The sequence below is a fragment of the Pyrgilauda ruficollis genome, unplaced genomic scaffold, assembly GCF_017590135.1.
Source record: "Pyrgilauda ruficollis isolate IOZ18807 unplaced genomic scaffold, ASM1759013v1 scaffold104, whole genome shotgun sequence".
In the NCBI taxonomy this organism is placed as follows: domain Eukaryota; kingdom Metazoa; phylum Chordata; class Aves; order Passeriformes; family Passeridae; genus Pyrgilauda; species Pyrgilauda ruficollis.
The window spans coordinates 1,684,529-1,707,407 of NW_024508545.1; the positions used below are offsets into that span (position 1 = coordinate 1,684,529).

Here is a 22,879-nt window from a genome sequence, read left to right on the forward strand (position 1 = left end):
TTTCATGTTCTACTGGGTGCAAAGGCGTAGGATGACAGTGTCTGGCTCACTCACAAGGGCTGCTGCCTGTTTGATCAGAGGAAGACTAGCTTTTGCAGCAAGGCTAAGCTGACAGCTTATATCAGATGCCCTCCTCTTAGGGGAGAAAAAAAAATCCAGTCTGCTGTTAAAAACATCTCCATCAAAAGAGATGGACCCTGGGAATGAGTGCAGTGAGAATAACATCCCCCCAGCTCATGTGCATGCTGAGGCTGTTGCCACAGCGCTGGGGGAAGCAAAGTCATAAAGCTAGATGGGTTCTGGTTTAACCATAAACCATTCTCTCCAGCACCCAGATCAATTTGCAAGGTTGCTTCTCTCAGCCATCACTGTGAAAGAGTCCTAAAGTGAATTCTACTATGGCTTCAATTAGCCTATAAGGTCCCTCAAGTTCACCGTCTTCTTCTCTGCCCTTTCTCCTGCATTATTATTCAAGACTTCCCTCTCCAGCCTCTTCTCTGTCATTTGCAGCACTTTCACAGCTTTATAAACCTCTCAAATATGCCACACTTCTGATATTTCAGATTCCTCCAGTGAGATGGGGAGGATAGGTTAAAATCTTTTTTCTTAAAAAAAGAAAATAAAGAAAAATACCCCTTGAATTTCTCAAATAATTGATAAAAAGCAATTAAACTTTGGAAAGTCAACAGGTCTTCCTTTGCATTTCATTAACAAAACAGTGCTTCTGAAAGCTACCCAGAAATAAGAAAACTTGATAGGCTGCTGAACACAAATTGCTGTGTTGCACATTCCCAGGTCAGAATTTTGATAGGAAAGGATGCTAAGTTGTATTGAATAAAGAAGATAATGCTGAGGATGAACTTGAGGTCAAGCTCAGATACACTAAGAGTCCATTTTAAAATCTTCTGTTCTTTTAAGTGGTAGAGAAGGAGAAGGGACAAAGTTAAAGGATATTTTTTTAAAAAGAAAAAGTAAAAATAAAATATTTTTTTTAAAAACCAACAGCAGGAAAGAGGACATTCAGATAGCTTGTTGGCAAGAGACGCAGGACAGAGCAAGAGGAAAGGTGGAGAATTCAAAGGGGAACTTTCTTAACATTCACTTGGAACTCACTAAGTGGGAGGAGAAACAAATCAGTAATATCAGGACAGGAGCCATGCTAGCCTATATAAGCTGGTGGGACATTTTCTTTTTCCCTACTTTCCTTCTGGCCTAACCAGCAAACTTACAGCTACTCCCGAGCTCGTCTGAGAGGTAAGAGCACTCTGTTCTTTCCTTTTAAAGCAGCTTGTTACTGACTTACCTGGGTCTTTCCTCTCCCTCAACACCTGGCAAACAGCATTCGAGCAGTCCTGCTGAAGGAGAGCAGCTGAGGCTCAGGAGGAGCACAAGAATATCAGTTATCAAGAAGCTTCTAGCAGGGTGAGGATTTGTTAGTATTGCTTAGCTCAGGTGGCCGAGCCTTGGAGGAAATAGAGAAAAGACATAATTTTTTAAAAGAAATAACCAGAACTCTTTAACATTTCTTTTTACTGCCTTTCCATTCTGCCAAATGAAAATGCCCAGATAGTAATATTACACAGCTGATGAGATAGTGTCTCTGTATTTCTCTGTCCCTGAGAGACAGGTCTCTGAACACTGAATTGCATGTGAGCTTAATGAATATTTGAATCTGAGGTGTAAGCTTTCTTTTTAACTAATACTTTGAAATATATCTTCTATGGGAGAACCTGAACTATTTTCTTCCAGTGAGGGTCAAGTGCATTATAACCTGTTTCAAGGATTGTGCTTGTGCTTGCATGTGTTCCCATGCCTAACACAATATTAATCCAGCTTTACTACACCCCTGGTAACATCACACAGGCTGTGCTGGAATTAGAGCTGCTGAGAGTCTGGCCCTTTCCTCCTATTGTGCTTGGATGCAGGAATTCCTCTAAAAACAAGCTGCTCACAGAGCTTGGCTGCTGCAGACTTCACAGCAACAATTCAGAGAATGCAAGATACAATGGCTGCGATTGTGTGGTAGCAGGTCCTTGCACAAACAAATACCTCACCATAAATTAAACCCTCAGAGAAACCTGGATTTTGGCAGGGAGAGAGGAAAACTCCAGAAAGGAGAGAAAGCACTAGATGGCTTTGCTGCATTTTCACAGGTAAAAGCCCCATGTCCAAGCTTGGAAGCACCCATTACCTGGAGCATTAATCAGCCGAACTAAAAACTCTGTTCCTCTCCCAGCTGCAAGCCCAGCACTGCTCTTAGCATGCACGACACAAAACCAACCTGTGGCCAGGCTTGTCTCCCCCTCAGCAGGTGAATAAAGGAGTGTTTGCAGGGCCAGGTGCTGCGGGAGCGCAGCCCAGCACAGAGCCAGCTCTAGAAGGCATGACTGAGATGCCGTGGGTGACACGTGGGAAGTGTACACAAGTGGAAGGAAAATTGATTTAGGGAGACACGGGGTTGCATAACGTCAGTACTTTGCTACAGGACATTTATTAACTCTGAAAGGATGATTAAAAAAACACGGTAGATTAACATCTCGGCCCTGTGATGATTTCATCTTCATGAAAGAGAAACATCTATGTTTTCTGCTTTGTTTCATGGGAAGCTCTCACTTCCCATGAAAATGGTTTTCAGTAGTTTCTCTGCACTTACAGCACAATACAAACCACTTGCATTTGCACCACTGAGGTGAAAAGTGCATGCAGATGGCTTTGCCTGGGTTTTGCTGCTGCTCCTGTATCCACCAGTTACACACCAGTACTGGGAGCTTGCACTGCAGGGCTGGAACACCTCTTGAGAGTTTATGTGAGACAAGGCAGTCTGCTCCAAGCTGTCTGAGAACAGGACTTAGTCTTCAAAAAAATTTTTTCCCAGATTAATAGAAATCAAGAATTAAAAAATTAGCAAACCTACCCCCCTGCAGAAGCCAAGCAGTCTGTTCCAGCAGAACAGACTTTTGCAATTATTTCCATTTGCATTATTTCCATTTTCCTTTTGCAATTATTTCCATTTCCTTGCTTTGTGCACTAAGAAGAAACAACACTTTCAGTGAAAACCATGTGTTTGCATAACTTCAGCTGCAGGTCTTCAAAAGACCTGCTGCAGACCAGCACACATGAAATGCCCATCAGAACATGTACACTTCAGTCTGTATTGTTATTCAAATCTCACTGTGTTAAAATTCTCTGAGCATATCCACAATTCTGAGATAAAACACCTTTTGCATTCTCTCCTTTCCTAAATACCTGCTATCACCTACTCCCTGAAGCAACTTAATGTGTTAACCATCATTCATCTATGCATATATATGATAGGTACTGCTTTGTAAAATCACTAAAAATGCCTAAAAACGTTTATGCTGGTGCCAGTTTCCAAGTGCTTCACTGCCTCTTTGAGCTTTTATTGGACAACTAAGCAGAAGTAGCTCAAGTCCTTCGTACTTTGTGTTTCTGAATAGATGGGACAAGCCTCAGAGCCAACAAACCCCCTCAGACAGGATGCAGCCCCCACACAGTGCCTGGGGTGGGATTCAGGGAAGTCATGAAACCAGTGGGGCTGGATCTGGGTCTCTACTGTGTCATGAAGACCCCATCCCAAACCAAAGGTTTTCTTGGCCTACATCCAGTTCCCACCTGGCTGCTGTGCAGATGAGGAGGCTGTTCAATAATGGTTTAATTCTCCCTCAGCATAAATAATCACAGAATGATTGGGTTGGGAGGGATCTTTAAAGCTCATCCAGCCCCACTCCCTGCTATGGGCAGGGACACTTTCCACTAGATCAGGGTGCTCCAAGACTTATCCAACCTGGCCTTGAACTTTTCCAGGGATGGTTCAACCACAGTTTCTCTGGGCAGTCTCTGACAGGGCCTCCCATTCTGACATGGAACAATTTCTTCCTAATGTCTAATCTAACCCTGCCCTGTCTCAGTTTGAAGCCGCTCTCCCTTGTCCTGCTCTGCTGAAGGGATGAAATTCCTGTGCTCCCTCAAGAGAAACCCATCCCTAGCTCAAATGGGAGTGCCTGAGGGGTTGGAATAGGTGATCTTTAAAGGCCCCTTCCAGCACGAAGTATTCTATGATTCTGTGACACAATGAACACGAGCTGAGCAGCACTGCAGGACAGAAGGTGACCACGGTCACCCCGCAGCCTCTGTGACTCCGAATGCTCCGGAACGCGCTGGGCACTCACTGGGTGTGAAGTTGGAGACAGGTTAGTGCAAGTGACTCACCAGGTCACCTGGTGTGCTTGCCGTGCCAGCTGCAGTGAGCTGGCTCCATTTCTGCCCGTGGAAACCCAGGGCAGAGGAGCACTGCCAGCTCACTCTTGCCTTTATATGGCAAAGCAATACATCCATTTCTTGGTGAATTCAGGCCCTCAGCCTCATCCATTTTTTGTCCCCACTGTACAAGTGGACAGGACAGTGACTCCAGCACTTCACATGCACAATACATCCCATTCTGCAGGCTCCTGAGTGCAAACAGCTCCTCACTCAGCATGCAGGGGAACACCCAGGGTCTCACAGCATCACTCTGCAATGCAGCAGCACTTCATTCTACAGGTTAGAAACAGGGAAAGCCCAAGCTGCATAAAGAGGGAGATCCTTTGAAAGGGAAAATGTAAATGCACTTTCACCAAATGGAGAGTGTTTATCTTGGCTGGAAATTTTGATTTAATTGAAAGTACATTCTGTTCATTTATTCCAGAATAAAGTATGAAAAAAGTGAAGGTTAATGAATTAATATAATGAATTATAAAAAACCCAAAAAATGCCTTCCTGTATCAAGACACCATCCCTAGCACCACTCTTTCCTCCTCTTCATTTCTTCCTTTGCCTTTTTATTCCAGGTCCTTACCTTCATGTCCTATACAAAGCCAAACTCTGTATATACTTTACTGTATATACTGGTCCTGTAATCAGCCTCTCATATGGAACCTATCCTTTTACTAGCTGAGCTCTTCCAGAAAGCAGAAAAAATGTCCATTTCTTATTTATGCAAATATTTACTGTTTCCTGAAACGCCACCACCAGCCCTCCAGTACCACAAGAATAAGAAAATGGCCAGGATTAACCAATGCTGCATTATCCAGGCTTTCCCCTACACAGACTCAGAGCTGCTTAACCACACTGGAGGGTGCAATGCCCAGGGATGAAGAAGCTTAAGTACTCAGCACCTGTGTTTCTGAGCATGGGTTCTGTCCCCCTGCTGTTTACAAGGCCTTTAATAAAGCTTTGAGAGAGTCAAGAACTAACACAAGACCTATGTGCCTGTATCATCCTATTTAGACTATCAGCTCCCAGTATAAATTCATTAAATTCTTGCACAAGCTGGCATTCACCACTGAGACCTGAAGCACCACTGGTTCTGTATTCACACAACAACACACTTTGGTGTTTGCTTGATAATCACCAAGAATTCATTCAGGAAACAGAGTATGCTCCAGGAATAGGGATTTTTATTTATTTGATGACTTCATATTCAGAATTGGCTCTTAGACAAACAGTGAATTGGCTGTAGGCACTGATTTTTGCTGTTAGGTGTAAGCCTCTGATCCAGGTGCCTGAATAATGCTGTGCAGCTGTATGAGGTGTCAAAGGTTATTCCAGCAACTCCTTATGCAATGGGTGTGTGTCCCAAAGGGAACCCCATCTCCCAGTCCTGCACCCCAAACACCTTATTTAGGCCTAAACACCTTTGCTGGGCCTATAGCAGTCCCCTATCTTATTTAAACCTTTTATATCATCTGGTAAATTTAATAAGTGTATTTTCATTAGAAGAAACCTCAAGGGTTTCTTACTACAGCTTCTAACATGCAGTCCCCAATATTGTCTCAGCAGAGAAGAAAGCACCATGACTAAGGCAGAGTGGAAACAAGAACTGTGAATTTGGGCATCAAACTCTTGAATCAAGGCTGGGTACTTCTAAAGATTGGTCAGCTTAAAGTGCAGTTCAATGAGAAAAAGGAATGTATGAATGCATGTGAGTAATGGAACAAGGCACCATGGACAACCCCAGGCTAAGCCTGTGCTCATGAGAAAGGTTGAACTGATCCCAACAGGTGATTATGAAACTGAATTTAGGTGCCTATTATTGATGGCTGATGGATTAATTCAAACTGGAAGTATGGGTTAAGCAGCAGAGAAGCTTAGTAAATGAGACATATTCTTATAACTGTGTGGAAGTCTGGGAGAACAGGGAACGTGAAGAGATAATGTGCTCACGGACACAAAAGAATCAGGTGCTCAGAGTAAGGATTTTCCTCTTTCTGGTTCCAAAGCAACATGTGGTGAGCAGTTATGTGGTAAAGAGAATAAACATGGATCAGAAAGAGACATTGTAATTAACTGCCTTTTTTTTCTTTTCCCTTGAATTTTACCAAAGGTTCAGAACATCAAGATGGAAAACTGTGTTGATGTCAAGATAGAAACCAACGGGGAAAGAATGCCAATGAAGCAGAATCCACTAAGCACAGGTGGGAAGAGTTTCTGCAGAGCTGTGGGTTACCTCACTGGAGACATGAAGGATTTTGGAACCTGGCTGAAAGGTAAACCTACTTCATCATGACTAATGACAGTGGATTAAAAAAAAAAAAAAAAAGTACATCAAAGGAGTAATAACTAACTTCTTTGTGATTTGATTCAAGTTAGAGTAGTACAGAAACTACCTCTACCCTGATTTATGTCCATTTTGTAGGGGAAAAAAATCAGCTTTGTGCAGAGATCCACATAGTGCTTAAATCTTGGGGGTGTCTGAGATGACATTTACCTCCCAGCATGCCATGTACAAAGTGAATTTAGTCCCACAGAACATAGCCCTGGATGGTTATTCTGTACTCTGCCATTCTTCTTAACACTCCATGTCCTTTCAGCTGAGCAGTTTCTGTCAAGCCTAATGCCACTGTGAAGTTAAATTACACATAGGTAGGTGTGTTTGGTCCCTGCAATAAATCAGCAGTGGGATACACACACGATTTGCCATCTGAGCCACAGACATCATAAATTAGCTGGTTCATATGAATCTGGTCCAGGGTACTTTATAACACAGGGTTCTGGCAACCTCACTGTTCATCTCAGTTTTCCAGCTGTAAGCCTTCACTGTGGACCATAATAAATCCCTGTCAGGCTTTACAGTCTTGTTGATTCATTGCTGCAGTCGTGGTGCCAAGTCCCACTGCCAAAACTTTTCCTCAGTTTCAAAAATACATCCCAAATCAGTACCATCTGCAGACTTTAGGGGGCTTGTTTTATTAGAGGATTTGATCTTTTCCAGACAAACCTCTCATGATCCAGCTCCTTGACTGGGTGCTGCGTGGGATATCCCAGGTGATGTTTGTCAACAACCCGCTCAGTGGGCTGGTCATTCTGGCTGGCCTCCTGCTGCAGAACCCGTGGTGGACACTCACAGGATGTGTGGGAACACTTGTCTCAACTTTAACAGCACTTATTCTGGGTCAGGACAGGTAAGTCCATCCTTTTCCCCTGCAGGTGGCCCCTTCAGTGCTGATTTATGTGTTAGATGTTTGATGTGGATGAGAAGCCTGAACTTAGTGGGAGGTGTCCCTGCCCATGGCATAGGGTTGGAACAAGGTGAAATCTAAAGTTCTTTCCAACCCAGCCCTTCCATGATTGTGTGATCCAGCCGTGACTGGGCATGTATCTGGTCTGGTAGGACCAGAGAAGTCTCCCAGCAGCTGCACCTGGTGCAGGGGGACACTGGACAAACCTGCAGAAAGGGTGGGCGCTGACCCAAGTGTGCGAAATTGGATTTTGGTGGACGAGTTCCAGCAGGTCATCCCCAAACAGAGCCACAGCTGGGGAGGGAGGGCTGATGTGAGCAAGCATCCTCAGGGGAGAGGACTTCAGCACAGCTGTTCCCTCCACACAGATCAGCCATAGCAGCAGGCCTGTATGGATACAACGGGGTCTTGGTGGGATTGCTGATGGCTGTCTTCTCTGCTGATGGAGACTACAACTGGTGGCTCCTCTTGCCTGTGGCACTGGTGTCCATGACCTGGTAAGACAGATGGCTCCTCTGCTTCTCCTTCCAGCCCCAGAGTCCCCACACCTGGGACTGAGCTGCTGCATTTCTATGCCGCCGGCAGTGGAAAGGGAACACAACTAACACACATGTACTGTTAAATCTGCATTGTTATTTACACTTTTAAACTCAGATGTAATCCAGAAACAAATAAAAATGCTCACATAATCACAAATAATCCCAGTGGAGAAAACAAAAATCAGTGGCTGATCATGTGTAATTCAATGTTCTGAACATGACTCATATTGCTGTGATGCATCAATTCATTTCTGTTTCAAGAGGAACATTATTTTCACTATTTCCTACCATCATCAACCACAAGCGTTTCATCTATTTAAGTCACCATATAAAAATGTCATGAAAATTTACTTCTCCAAGTACAGAAGCTGTTCAGTGGTCCCAAGACATGATGGTTGACACTAATCAAAACAAACAACTAGTAATATTTTACTCGTATGTATGACACCATAATCCACTAGGTATTTGGCCAGCAGAAAATTTTGAAACCTGGTCTTTGACCCCAAAATGTCTAGCTGCAGATTGCTAAAACCACACATGTAATTTGTCTGTCTGAATTTCATGTGGTGTTACAGTCACTTTGATGTCAGCTTTTACTGCTGATGCACAAGCCTGAGCAAGGGCACCCAGCCACATTCACAGTTCACAGTTCACTCAGACCCAGCATGGGTATCAGAGTCTCAGTCCACCTCAGGTGCTAAAAAAAAAGGGTAAACACTAAAATTGGGCTGGGGAATAACTCCATTAAAGCACTGGATCCCGTCTCCTTCACGTTTACCAAATTCACTGTACATACTAACGTAACATGACAGGAACGTGTACATTGATAATTGCCTTTGGAGAGGTAAGAAATTTATGGAGTGACCCTTTCTGTCTCTGATTTGATCAGAAAAACTGAGGACATTAAACAGAGAGAAGCAGGAGAAAGGGGTTTTTTTGTTTAGTTGGTTTTTTTGTTTGTTTTAAATAGACCAAATTTTCTGCAGCTGGGTTTACAGTTGGATGTGGTTCTGGTGTGATTTTTGCCCATCTGACAGGCTTCATTTTGTTCTTCTTTCAGCCCTATTTTCACCAGTGCTTTAAGTGCAGTTTTCTCTAAGTGGGACCTGCCTGTTCTCACCTTGCCTTTCAACTTGGCCTTGACCCTCTACCTGGCTGCTTCGGGGCCACACAACCTCTTCTTCCCTACGACTGTCATTCATCCTGCGACGGCAACACCAAACATCTCCTGGGCAGAGGCTGAAATCACAATGGTAGGATGCCTTAGGTGTGACAGTCCCCTTCATTTACAGTTAAAAACACTACAGAAACACATTATCTTCTTTTATAAATTCCTATGGATCGGGTTGGATGGGACCTTAAACGACCATCCAGTGCCACCCCCTGCCATGGGCAGGGACACGTTTCACTGTCCCAGGTGCTCCAAGCCCCATCCAGCCTGGCTTTGGGCACTGCCAGGGATCCAGGGGCAGCCACAGCTGCTCTGGGCACCCTGTGCCAGGGCCTGCCCACCCTGCCAGCCAGCAATTCCTGCCCAAGATGCCAAAATCTGTGCCTGCCCTGTGGCAGTGGCAGCCATTGCCTGTGTGCTGTCCCTGCAGGCCTTGTCCCCAGTCCCTGTGCAGCTCTCCTGGAGCCCCTGGAGGCCCTGGCAGGGGCTCTGAGGTGTCCCTGGAGCCTTCTCTTGTGCAGGGGAACAGCCCCAGCTGGGCCAGGCTGGCTCCAGAGCAGAGGGGCTCCAGCCCTGGCAGCATCTCCGTGCCTCCTCTGCACTGGCTCCAATGGGTTCCACATCCATAATGCAATACTGCATTATGGCCTGGCAGTACAAAATTTAATTTATAAGAGAACTAATATCCAAAATATAAGGGTTTACTCTAGGAATGTATATTCTGATAGCCTGAAAAGCTGTCGAAGACAATCTTTTCATGTGCAGTTGGATCCAACTGTATAGATTATGATCTTCAAATACTGTCTTGAATCTAATTACCTATTTCTATTTCTATGCATATACTGATCATCTTCCCATAGCTAAGGTTGTGCTGAGAATTCCAGTTAACTCACAGGGTAATTTTAATTTTTCAGATACAGGCTGTTTATAAAGTTACATCTTTCTGACTAGACATCAGCAAGCAGATATTACTGTGTTAGAAAGGTTAAAAACTTGGGCGCAGGTACACATTCACATATTTTTAATTTATATCCAAGTGGGACCTTTCCAAAGGAACATTTTATTCTCCTGGATTATACCACAAACAATGCAGATACCAGAGTAACTACTTTCTCCTAAGGCTCAGCTGACTATTTTAAGGGGTTCCCAGGGAGTGATTAAGAAAAGGAAGTTAATTGACACTAAACAGAAACCCTCAAGTGACATTTCTCAAAGAACACTTACCGTGGCACATAGTTTTATGGGGACTGTATACAAAAAGTTCCCAAAACCATCTCTAAGCTGTGACCAAGCTGGGCTCTGTCCCACCAGACATATTGCTCATATTTCTAGTGGATCCCAACCATCCCCTAAGTTCACTCTCTATGGATATGCAGAAATGGTCCAGTCAGCAGCACATGCAAGAGGATGATTAAGCCCTTTCACAAAATCTCTACCTTTGATCTTAGAGCAAAAACCTGGCAGAGGAGCTCAGGGCTAGTGAACAAGCCATGACTCACTTTCATGGAAGGGGAAACCCTGTGGAAATGCCCTGCTGTCATCTCCTGAGACCTGTACAAATGTTCCATTTAAAAAGAAAGACTGCATCCAACAAATGCCAAACGTGAGCCTGGCCAAGAAAAATAGGTTTAAAAACAAAAAAAAAAAAAAAAAAAAATGGTTACAAAGCTGATAACAAATTGTCTTGTTTGGTTTGTTAATTTCTACAGCTCCTGCGATCCATCCCAGTCGGCGTGGGCCAGGTTTATGGCTGTGACAATCCCTGGACTGGGGGAATTTTCCTGATTGGTTTATTTATCTCCTCTCCACTCATTTGTATCCACACAGTGATCGGCTCAGCAGTGGGGATGCTGGCAGGTAATGGTTTGGCCTGTGCCACAGATTTATATAAAAGCATGGCGAGTAAAACAGAAGCTACAATAAGTGGAGCAATTAAAGCCACAAGAATTTCTCCCAATGGAGAATGGCTGATGTGAAACAAAATATAATCAAACTTCTGTTTTAAGAATTCTTTTGATTCACTTCCCCATTCTCCTACCTTGTTTTATGAAGGTGGAAACCTTCAGAAGAAAAAAGTGCCTGTTGAGCTGAGATTAATTTTTACCACAAAATACTTAATTTCTGGGTGTATCCTGGTGGGTTTAGGAGAAGATCAATGAAAGTCATAGCCATCAGCCTGAACATGCAGGCCTCAGGGATTCATTTAAGGTTCACATGTAGGCTCATTCACTCGTGTGTGTTCTGCTGCAATCAAATCAGCAAAGTCAGCTCAGCAGCAACAGGAAAATTCTGCCCCGATTCCCTTAGACCCCTAGACCTTAGCAACACGACTACAAACAGCCCCACATACAAATGCTGGCTAGAACCTTTGAAAATCTGGATTCGTGCCACTTCTCCAGCGCTTTCATCTCTTTGGCCAAGAAATGACACATTTCTCTGACTTTATTTTCCAGGGCTGAGCTTGGCAACGCCGTTTGACCAAATCTACTCGGGGCTGTGGGGCTACAACAGCTCCCTGTCCTGCGCTGCCATCGGGGGCATGTTCCTGGCTCTCACCTGGCAGACACACCTCCTGGCCATGGCCTGCGGTAGGTACCTGGCAGGTTTGCACCTCCCCTTGAAGTGAGACAGGATGCCTTTGCAGCAGAGGTGGGCTGCAGCCAGATGGGCACTCCAGGCAGGAAGGCAGATGGATTTAGGTGAGGCTGACGAGCGGTGGGGCTGGGTGTTGGAGGCACGGCTTTAACACACTCTGTTTTCGTTTTTGGCCAGGAGTTGTGTTTAAGGAAAGAGCTGTGATCAGTGGACACGTGTTAACTGAGGTCTTTGAAATCAGATGCTTTGTTTTTTTGAGTCATTAATTGTGTCCGTTCGCTCATTGCTGGATGAATCACGGGTGTTTTTTTCCAGCCACGGATACCAGCTCAAATTCCTTCTTTGAAGAAGGACATGCCTAATCTTTGAGAAGAGTGGAGCTCTGCTCTAGTTAGACAGTATACACTCTCCATTCTCTTGAAATGGATCAAAGGCATGAGCTAGGCAACACAGCAGGATTGAAGAATTATTTATAAGGCAATTCCATATGAAATTTCAATATCAGAGCGAGTTGGGAGTGAAACTATTGCTCATTCAGTGCTCATATAAGAGAGATTTAGCTCTGTATGTCATTGACCCACCTTCAAGCCCTGGAGGCAGGACAGATGAGAGTAGAAGGGTTATTTTCCTATTTAACCCCATCCATCAAGCTACATACTTCCATGTCAGTGCATTTTTCAAAAGCCCATGATACCATTGCACATTTTTGATCACTCCCTTTTTGTTTGTTGGTTTGTTTTTGTTTGTTTGTTTTGCCCCTCCCATAAGGTCCAGGTTGGAGGGGACCCAGGAAGGGGTTTAGCAAGGTACTACCCAGACAGGGTGTTAACCACTGGTTGAGCTACCCAAGGCAGAAGGAGAGATGTTTGTCATTGCTGTTCTACTCCATGAGCAACTGAACTCACCAGGAACTGCCTTTCTTTTCCACAGCACTCTTCAGTGCCTACTTGGGAGCAGCAGTGACCCACATGTTGTCTGTGGTAAGTAGTGTATCAGCTAAGGGCTGATTTCCCTGGCTTGTCAGACAAGACACCAAGATGTGAAGAAAAATTCAGCCAAAGGCAGAAACAGTCTGGAAGAAGGGTTTCTATCTGGGTGGTGTGATTCCCACTGGAACTGGTGACTTGGAATTATCACTTGCCACTTTCCATCCTAAGAGTTCATATGAACTTCCACAGCTCAGCTCTAGGCACTTATGAGATCACAGAACCATGGAATGGTTTGGGTTGGAAGGCACCTTAAAACTCATTAAGTTCCACCCCCTGCCATGGGCACAGACGCCTTCCACTGTCCCAGGGTTCTCCAAGACCCATCTATCCTTGAACACTTCCAGGAATGAGGCAGCCACAGCTTCTCTGGGCACCCTGTGCCAGGGCCTCACCACCCTCACAGGGAAGAATTCCTCCCCATATCCAATCTAACCCTGCCCTCTGTCAGAGGAAAGCCATTCCCCCTTATTCCGTCTAGGCCCTTCCCCAAAGTGCCTCTCCAGCTCTCCTGGACCTGCTTTAGGCACTGGCAGGCTGCTGGAATATCTCCCCTCTTTCAGATATTTACTTCATGCCTGAAGCAATTGGAAAAAGGGCCTTGTCCATGTTAAAGAAACATTGAATTTGGGTTAACTTCTTTTCTCAGTTGCCAAAAGTCAGTCAGTACCACAGCCCAGGGAAAGGCTGAATGTTTCTGGTATCTGCTCTCCTGTCTCATTGTCACCCTCTCCTACCTCATGCCCACCCAAGAAACCTTCCCCAAAGCAATGAGGCAGCCCACTCACCAGAGCTGGCAGATGTTTCAGGCTGATGCACAATGTCAAGACATCATAAAGAAACCCAGCCTCCCTAAGGAAAGGCTCAATGCAAAACCGAGTCCTGACTTCCTCCAGAAAACTTGTTCCAAGGTGTCTGGCTCTGGGTCTTACTCTAATAAAAGAAAGACACGTAGTAAATGGGTGGTTTGTAATTTTTCTTTGCAGTTTGGGGTGCCATCTGGAACCTGGCCTTTTTGCCTGTCTGCACTGACCTTCCTGCTAATGACCACAAGCCACTCTGCGATCTGCAGGCTGCCACTCTCCAAAGTCACCTACCCAGAAGCCAACAGAGCTTATTATCTGATGATGAAGAAACACGAGAAGTCCTGCTGTGAGGCATAGAGACCCAAGAAGAGAGAAACTCAGCTCATTTTAAGGCAGGAGCACGAGGTGTTTGCCCAACAGACTGTGATTTGTGTGCTGCAATGTCCAACGCCACCCTCTGTGTGGAGAGACTTTTCTCACCACATCTATTAAGAAGATTTCTATTAGGTAGGACTGGGCTGTGCTGGAAGGACCATTCCCCAGTATCAACCTGTTATGATTTTAAAGCACACAGGTCTGAAAAGATACTTGAATTATAAGCAATGGGAAAATTACTTATAAGCTGAAAAGAAAAATCTCTCTCTGAAATTGAAGACATCAAAATCAGACATAAAGAAATAAAGAACATCTTTCAGCACATGAGGGGACTTCAAACTAATGGCTAAACATCTTATGACATCAACAGAAGGCATCTTAGAGAGTTTCACTGTAGCAGAAAAATGGAATAAAGAGCACTCCTTGCCAAGTAGAAAATAGGTTGTGAAGAATTCTACCTGGAGGACCTCTCAAACTCCATGGAGAGAGATGTCCATTAGCAATCAACAAACATAAGATAGAAATGATTTTTGTGATTTTTGTGTTAATCTCATGATTTTTTTTAATATTTTAATTTGGTGATGGGTTAGCAAGGGAGGGGACAGCAAGAAAGTCATTGCTGTCCCTTTCCTATGCAATAAAAGGGCTAATTTGAGCTGATCTTCTGAACTCCTCTCCTTACACTGTCCCACTCAGCCCAGGAATATCAAACAGCAAAATGCTGCACTGCCCCAGCCTGCTGCTGAAGCTCAGGAGGCTCAGGGGGAACTTGTGGCTCTGCACAGCTCCCTGACAGGAGGGGACAGCCAGGGGACAGCTCCAAGGGAACAGGGACAGGAGGAGAGAAAATGGCCTCAAATTGTGCCAGGAGAGGTTTAAATTGGATTGGATTATTGGGGATAATATCTTTGTAGAAATGGTTATCAAGCCTAGGAAGAGGCTGTTTGGGGCAGCAGTGGCGTCCCCATCCCTGGAGGGTTTTAAAGGCCTGGTGGCACGTGGGGACATGGGTCAGTGGTGGCCTTGGCAACGACTCTGTGATTCTGTGATTCTGTGGAGCTGCTGCTCTGCCTTTCCTCTCTGCCCCACAGTGGGAAGGGGACATTTGGGGTCAGTCCAGCAGAGCTCTGCAGGACACCAGCCATGTGCCACCTGTGCCCAGGCTCCCAGGGTGTGCAGGTAGGGCAGAGGGAAAAGGGAAGCCGTCCTTGCACCCCGCAGTGTGGATCACCTCGACAGGCATTAACTCAGCCACCTTTCTGCCTGGCTCACTGACATACTCTGTCTCATGCTGAAGCTCATATCTTCACCAAAAATATTCCATGAGCACAGGTCCTTCAGCTGACAGGAGCCTACATGCATTGACGTCACACCAGGAAAAGCAAACCAAAAACCTGTTTTCCTTGTAGCAGATGAAGTAAAATCTAGCATGATTTTTGAGTTTGGGAAGGGGAAAAAAAGACCCCGAACCATGTATTTTTGCAAATATCACAAAGACCTGGGTGTAAAATATTTGTGATGAACTGTTGGCAGTATCTTCTGGTGAAGTTTTAGGTTTTCAGATGTTCAACAGTATTTCTGTATGACTGACTCCCATTTGTAAAATGTAGCATTTCCATGATTTAAAATAATAAATATCTACATAATGTTCTGTGGAGTTAATTTCTAAAACAAACATTCATAGTTTTTTGAGCTTGCTTTAAGTTTCTCTCTCTTTATTATCATTAAGTTCTTCCAAAGATTGGTTGCCTCTTAAACAAGTAGTGTAGAAGACACTGGAAAATAAAATTTTTAAATGAGTGTGTGTGGGATATGTAGAAAACTTTTAAATTCTGCTCTTTGTGTTTATCACAGAATCATGGAATCACAAAATTGTTTGGGTTAAAGGGTCCTTGTTCTATCTATCCTGCCATGGGCAGGGGCACCTTCCACTGTCCCAGCTTGTTCAGGCCCCATCCAGCCTGGCCTTGGACACTTCCAGGGATCCAGGGGCAGCCACAGCTGCTCTGGGAAATTGGTGCCAGGGCCTCACCACCCTCAGAGCCAGGAATTCCTTCCCAATATCCCAAAATCTGTCCCTGTCCTCTGGCAGTGTAAACCCCTGTCATTCTCCCTGTCCTGCCACCCACGACTTAGCCAAAACCCTCCTCCAGCTCTCCTGGAGCAATTTTAGGCACTCAAAGGGGCTCCAAGTCCTCCTCAGAGCCTTCTCCAGGATGAACAGCCGCAGCTCACTCTGTCCTTTGGCATTTTGCAGCATCAAACCTCCTTAAACCTGCAAGTGCAAAGCCTGGCTCTATACAGGAGGCACAAACAGCCCAAGGCACAGCACTGGGTCAACAGAGCCACAGAAACCTCCTCAAAGCCAGGAGTGGTTCATTCCCAGGGGAGATGCTGGACATGCCCCCAGACTGGGGCTAGATGAGGTCATGTTCTGTCTAGAATATTCCTGGAGCAGAGGGCCATGGAGATGCCCTGGGGTTGGAGCTCCTCTGCTTTGGAGCCAGGCTGGGAAAGCTGGAATGTTCACCTGGAGAAGAGAAGGCTCTGGGGAGATCTTTTTGTGGACTCTCAGTACTTAAAGTCTCTTTAAGAAAAATGTGGACAAAATTTTTATCAGGGCCCTGATGGGAAAAGGGTTGATGGCTTTAAACTAAAAGAGGATCTATTCTGACCAGATAAAAAGAATAAACTTTTCATGGGTAGGGTGGTGAGGCACTGGCTCACTGCCCCAAGATATGGTAGATGCCCCAACCCTGGAAAAATCAAGGTCCAGTTGGGCAGGTCTCTGAGCCATTGGTGCAGTGGAAGATATCCCTGCCCATTGCAGGGGGTTGGACTGATGACATTCAGGTGTCCAACACAACCCAGAGCATTCTCTGGTTCTGTGATTTTTCAAACTGTAGTGTAAAAGGGTATTTTAATGTCTGAACTGAGATCTCCCCACCCAGCACCACGAGTGCCCCAGAGAGGCAAACCAACAGAGGCTGCTTTCACCCTTGTGCCTAAATATGCACTCCAGCAAGAGAACACGATTTATGCCCAGTGCAAATCAGCAGATTTCCTCTGACTGGTGCTATTCCAGCCTGCTGTTGCTGAGCAACAGGGACATTTTGGCAGTACCATAAAGAAATCATACGCACAGAACCAAAAAACAACAAAATATGAAGGCTATGTCCCAGCCATTTAGAAAGATTTCGCACTTCATTCAGAATTAATTCTACATTTCACACTATCCAGTGAATTTATTCTTCCCATCACCTCTCAGGAAATAACAGCTATTTGGAAATTTGACATGTAAGTCAGTCAGAACATGCATATTATGCTTTTTCCCATTATCGTTCAAAACACTGTCTTTGCTAACAGAACTAATTTATCTTATTACTGAAACTGGTTTTTTTGGTTGGTGGTTTTTTGGGTGTTTTTTTTTTTTTTTTTTTTTTTTTTTTTTTTTTTTTGGTTTTTTTTTTTTTTTCGTTTGGGGTTTTTTTGGTTTTTTTGGTTGTTTTTTTTTTTTTTTTTTGTTTTTTTTTTTTTTGGGTTTTTTTTGTCTTGACATCAGATAAATGCTATTCAGATCATCCTTCTTTTTCAAGCATTCTTTTTTCAATGTTGTTTCTGCTACACAGGTGATACCAGACTCATAGGAAAGACACTGAGCAGAAATTTTGGGGTATTTTCCTGGATTACCTCCCTCCCAGTACCAGCAAAGAGTTTGCATTGTGTTTGCAGTTCTGACAAGAAATACATACATAAATAAAATAAGTAAATACTATTAAAAGTAATTCATGGGGGAGAAATTAATAAAAAAACAAATAAACAAACAAAAACATAAATTAAAAAGTAAAGCTTAAAAAAACCCTAACTACTGGGAGACATCTGCTGGGAGTCACATTTTATCCAAAAGTCTAACTCAAATAAACTGCCTGACTGCCACTTCCTAAGCAGCTCTCATTGATGATGTCTGATGTGCACAGTTCTCCCCAAGACTCCCAGTTTCATGTCAAGTGCCCAAATCTGGGGAAATGCAACAATGCAGTGTCCTTTATCTGATCCTCCCGGCCTGCTGCAGGTTCTGTTTGGTTTTACTGGGCTGCACATGAAATATAAACAGTATAAAGAATGCTGGTGTTGATAATTATCTAATCTTTTGAATCTTGACACTAAGTGAGAAGGAATTTACACAGAATTTGGCCACAGCTGGGCATAATTCACCTGCTAAGAAAGATGCTACCCACGAGGAAGGAGGACTGTGCATTGAAAAGATTATTCTCAATTATTTCTTGATTGTTTCCCTCTCCCTCATTCACTGCATGACAGGTGAATTGTTGGGCACAAATTAACACCTTTCTGAAGTTTCTCTTTGTCTTGCCATGGAAAACTGCCTTCAGGTAGTAAGGCCTATTTTGTTACCAGCAGCTGGGCTTTTTCCAGATTTGGAATGAGATGAGGAAACTGCACAGCTCCCACAGCAAATACACCTCGATGACTTAGGGCCCTCACTCTCCATGTTCTCAGAGGCACAGATAGACCATGGCAATTAATTTCACATATACTGAAACAGAAACTGTTTAAACAGGAGTTGGAGGCCTTAATATTTCAGGGATGTGGGTCAGAAGGATCATTTTAGGCCCCCAAAGGTGCTTTACTTGCAAAGGGGCTGTGAAGGTTGAGTTACTTACCTTGAGGCTGAGGCCCCCTGACTTGCTATTACACTCCAATGCATAGCAGAATCACAGAACAGAATCACAGAATGGTTAAGGTTGGAAAATATAATCGAGTTCCCCCCAGCACTGCCAAGGCCACCACTGGCCCATGTCCCCAAGTTCCACATCCACACAGCTTTTAAATCCCTCCAGAGATGGGGTCTCCACCACTGCTCTGGGCAGCACCAGCCAGGGCTGGAAACTCTTTGAGTGAAGAAATTTTTCCTTAACATTCAACCTAAACCTCCCCTGGTACATCTTGAGGCTGTTTACTCAAAGCAAAATTTAAAAAGAAAAAAAAAAACCTCATAATGTTCACCATTTAGGTTGGAATACATCTCTAAGATGACTGGCATTAGGATTTCCCACAACAAATTCAAACTCTTAGAAGGGAGCAACAAAATCAACCCTGTGAACAAACAGAAGCACCTGTGAGGGAAATCAGAGCCCAGTTGTGTTTGGAACACTGGAGCAATTGCTTTAATTTTTAGGACCAGTGATGTCATCAACAGTAATTTTTTGAGTAAAATAAAACTACATATGTGCAGTTGCAAAAATGGAAGTTCAAATGCAGTTTTTTAGAAAGTCTGTATATTTTTTTTTCCTTTTACCACTCATGAAAATATATAGATTGGAAGAAAACGGATAGAAGCCATGGTCTTAGGAAACTGACTAACTACAAAACCTTTCACTTTAGATTAAACATTCTTGGATTGGTCACCAGTTTAATCGGATAAGACTGGGATCAGTGGGAGGTTAAGGATCAGATTTGCTAACGAGAACACTTAGAGAAATAATTCTAGGAAAAGCGTGCCCCTGGAATGGTGCACTGGGAAGGAAAAGAAAGAATTATTTCAAGTGGAATTTTCCAGCAAACAGTCCTGGTGCCTCAGTCACAAAACAGCTACAAAACTCACGGTAATGTATAATTTTGGTGGGGGAGAACGTGACACTGTAGGAAAGTGCCAGTGCAGAGGAGGCACGGAGATGCTGCCAGGGCTGGAGCCCCTCTGCTCTGGAGCCAGCCTGGCCCAGCTGGGGCTGTTCCCCTGCACAAGAGAAGGCTCCAGGGACACCTCAGAGCCCCTGCCAGGGCCTCCAGGGGCTCCAGGAGAGCTGCACAGGGACTGGGGACAAGGCCTGCAGGGACAGCACGCAGGCAATGGCTGCCACTGCCACAGGGCAGGCACAGATTTTGGCATCTTGGGCAGGAATTGCTGGCTGGCAGGGTGGGCAGGCCCTGGCACAGGGTGCCCAGAGCAGCTGTGGATGCCCCAGCCTTGAAATTGTTCAGCCCATATGAGGATCCAGGATGGTATCTCCCATTGGAGTCACTCCAGCATAACCCAACACATCACTTATCTCCAACTCACCTTTATCTAAACTGTGGGTGACTCTGCCCACATACAAATACCTTAGAACACACACTCTCCCTCCCCAGAGAGAGAAATACCACTCAACAGCAGGCGTCCTGTGGTGGTGGCTTAGCAACCAGAGGCAGCTCTGTGCAGCTGTTCTGCCAGGCACCATGAGCAGAGAGCAAGCTTGCCACACAAAAAAAAAAAAAAAAAAAAAAAACAAAAACAGTTTTGTCCACAAAACAAACAAATCCTCTGAGGGATAATGAATTTCTGTTCTTTGCCCCAAGATGCACCCCCTGTTTTTGTCTGTCCCATCATGAATGGCTCTTTGAGCCATCACTCCCTTTTCCATTTCCCCAGTCCTGGTTTGCTCACAGTGCATTGGTGCACATGGTCACCAGCCCCTCTGGGAAAGAATTCTGACTTCTCCACACCCCTAAACATTACAAATCCACTAATCCTTGACATTCTTTATCCAAAACACCTCCAGTTTCTACCAGAGCTTATGCAGTGTCTCATTGCACCCACATTCCTTCACTGTCCATCTGCAGTCATCCATGGGCAGGACCCTCACTGGGGCTCACCCCAGCCCAGCTGCCCTCAGCAGCTTCTTGGAAAGTACATACCATCCCTTTCCCTCCTTAAAAAAACCCCTAAAGACACAGAATTCCATTTCTGTGGGATGCAGAGTGATGAAAAAAATGTAACCTGGCAAAAGGCTCCACAGCTCCAGCGACTTCCTCCATCCAGGTGCAGGATCTGGGAAATCAACAAAACCATCACTGAGGCATTTCAGAAAGGGCAGATTATGTGTGATTTGACCACCTTTCAACCTCATGATAGAGAAGACACTTTTAGATTACACTAATTTAACTGGAAAATACAAAAAAAACCCACCAAAAAAAAAAAATAAAATTAAAAAAAAAAAAAAAAGGATCCACACAGCAGTGCAACAAAAGACCAAAACATAATGGAGTTTTAAATAAGACAGCACAAGATTACACATAGCCAAAATATGAGTGATACAGCTTTGGGATTAGAGAGAGGAGGTAGAATAGTTTTGAAAGGGCAAATTCCCCTAAAAAACAAGATGAGAAATGTTTGACATGGCTTCAAGTTGTGCCAGGGGAGGTTTAGGCTGGATATTGTGAAAATTATCTCCACAGAAAGGATGGTGAGGCACTAGAACATGCTACTCAGAGCAGGGGTGGAATCTGCATCCCTGGAAGTGTTCAGCAGGCACTTGGAGACATGGTTGAGTGGTGAATTCAGTGCTATTTCAGGCTAAGGGCTGAACTCCATGACCTCAGAGTTCTTTTCCAACTTTGATGAGCCTATGATTTTATGTTGTAAACTGCAAGTCCTGCTGGGGAATAAGAGCAGAGTATCAGGAGCAGGGCTGAAAAGGAGATCTGTGCTTATCCCTGAGGGGTTTGCAGATGTGCTGAGGGGCAGTGAACGGGGTGTCACAGAAATTAGTGACATCTAACATCTAATGTCCTGCTTCATGCACAGGCGGAGTGAGACTGAGACATCTACCAACTGAATATCAAAGGCTTTTTTCATTATCAAAGAAGAGTTCATTTTTTCATATTTTGCCTTCAATGGAAATCCCAGAAGAACATTTTCCCCCTGAGTCGTACATCCTGAAAGCAGAACTTGTCTCTCATCCTCAGCACCAGCAGGTGCCAAAAGAGGAATTACACACAAGGGGTGCAATCTGCACAGCTCCAGCCTAAACTCTGCTGAGACTTTTTGGGATGGTCCTTCACAGCAAATCAAGCCATGGTCCTTCACAGAAATCAAGCAATTTCCATTTCCCAGCTCTGGAAATCTCAGCTGTAAGCACGTCACTGCCTCCCAGGGTGGGAATTCTGCAGGGAACCCACCAGCCTTACACACACCATCCAGGCAAAACCAGTGTCACCCTTCAAGCTAGAGCACGTGGCAGCCAGGGGGTTTTGAAGCCCAAACAGCTGAGGAGGAATGTCCACAAGAATGCCATGCAGGAAAGTCACATCGTCCATACAACAATGTTTCTCCCAGAGGAGCCTGCTAACTTGCATGCTGCAGGTTTAGGTAATAAATCTAAGGAGGCAACAGAAGCCCCATTTGTGATGTGACTGATAATCATGCCAGCAATTTTTGCACATTCCTTTGTTCCATTTTCCTTACAAAGAATGATGGCTGTGTGTAAGACTTGCAGAAATACGTGATTTTAGATGAAGCTGTGAGAAAGCAACAGAAGAAAAGCACCCAAACAGCCTGACTTAGACACGTGGGGCTGTTCCAGTGCTCCTCATGCACACATAACCAGATTTCCCACTGGTCACAGGAGGGGTAACCACAAACCAGGACTGGAGAGGACAGCTGCCTACAGGCATGTTACAAATCCATCCAAGATTTAAGTTCTCCTGGGAACTTATCCAAAAGCATTCAGAAGATAACTCAGAATTGTTTATATACTCCGGGAGAAAGGGCAAAACCCTGATTATTCAAAATAACTGAACCTGACAGACAAATGAGCGATTGTACCTCAGAGGATGTACATGTCTGCTCTTCCTCTCATTGCTAAATCATGGGCTAATCTTTCCACTGTGTGATTATCTGTAACAAAACAATGCTCTTTGTATACAAGAAATTGGCTCAGTTTCATCAACATGGGTTTAATCAGAAATTCTCTCTATGACAAACTGGCCCAGGGTGCCCAGAGCAGCTGTGGCTGCCCCTGGATCCCTGGCAGTGTCTAAGGCCAGTATGGACAGGGCTGGGAGCAGCCTGGGACAGTGGAACGTGTCCCTGCCCATGGCAGGGGGTGGAACA

General features: G+C 44.6%; 1 protein-coding gene across 1 annotated transcript; it reads left to right on the plus strand.

The window, feature by feature from the left end:
* The first annotated feature begins 1,148 nt into the window (after positions 1-1,148).
* On the plus strand, positions 1,149-14,398 carry LOC121354804 (urea transporter 2-like). Its single transcript, XM_041469718.1, has 9 exons — positions 1,149-1,254; positions 6,383-6,545; positions 7,271-7,460; positions 7,886-8,014; positions 9,117-9,309; positions 10,937-11,084; positions 11,681-11,815; positions 12,753-12,802; positions 13,795-14,398. The coding sequence occupies exons 2-9, from the start codon at positions 6,398-6,400 to the stop codon at positions 13,969-13,971; spliced, it is 1,170 nt and encodes a 389-aa protein (XP_041325652.1). The 5' UTR covers positions 1,149-1,254; positions 6,383-6,397; the 3' UTR covers positions 13,972-14,398.
* The last annotated feature ends 8,481 nt before the right edge of the window (positions 14,399-22,879 follow it).

Coding starts and splice junctions, on each gene's coding strand:
- LOC121354804 (XM_041469718.1), top strand. CDS start 6,398: ATGGAAAACTGTGTTGATGTCAAGATAGAAACCAACGGGGAAAGAATG. Junction 6,546..7,270: donor TTTTGGAACCTGGCTGAAAG/GTAAACCTACTT, acceptor GATCTTTTCCAG/ACAAACCTCTCATGATCCAG. Junction 12,803..13,794: donor TGACCCACATGTTGTCTGTG/GTAAGTAGTGTA, acceptor TTTTCTTTGCAG/TTTGGGGTGCCATCTGGAAC.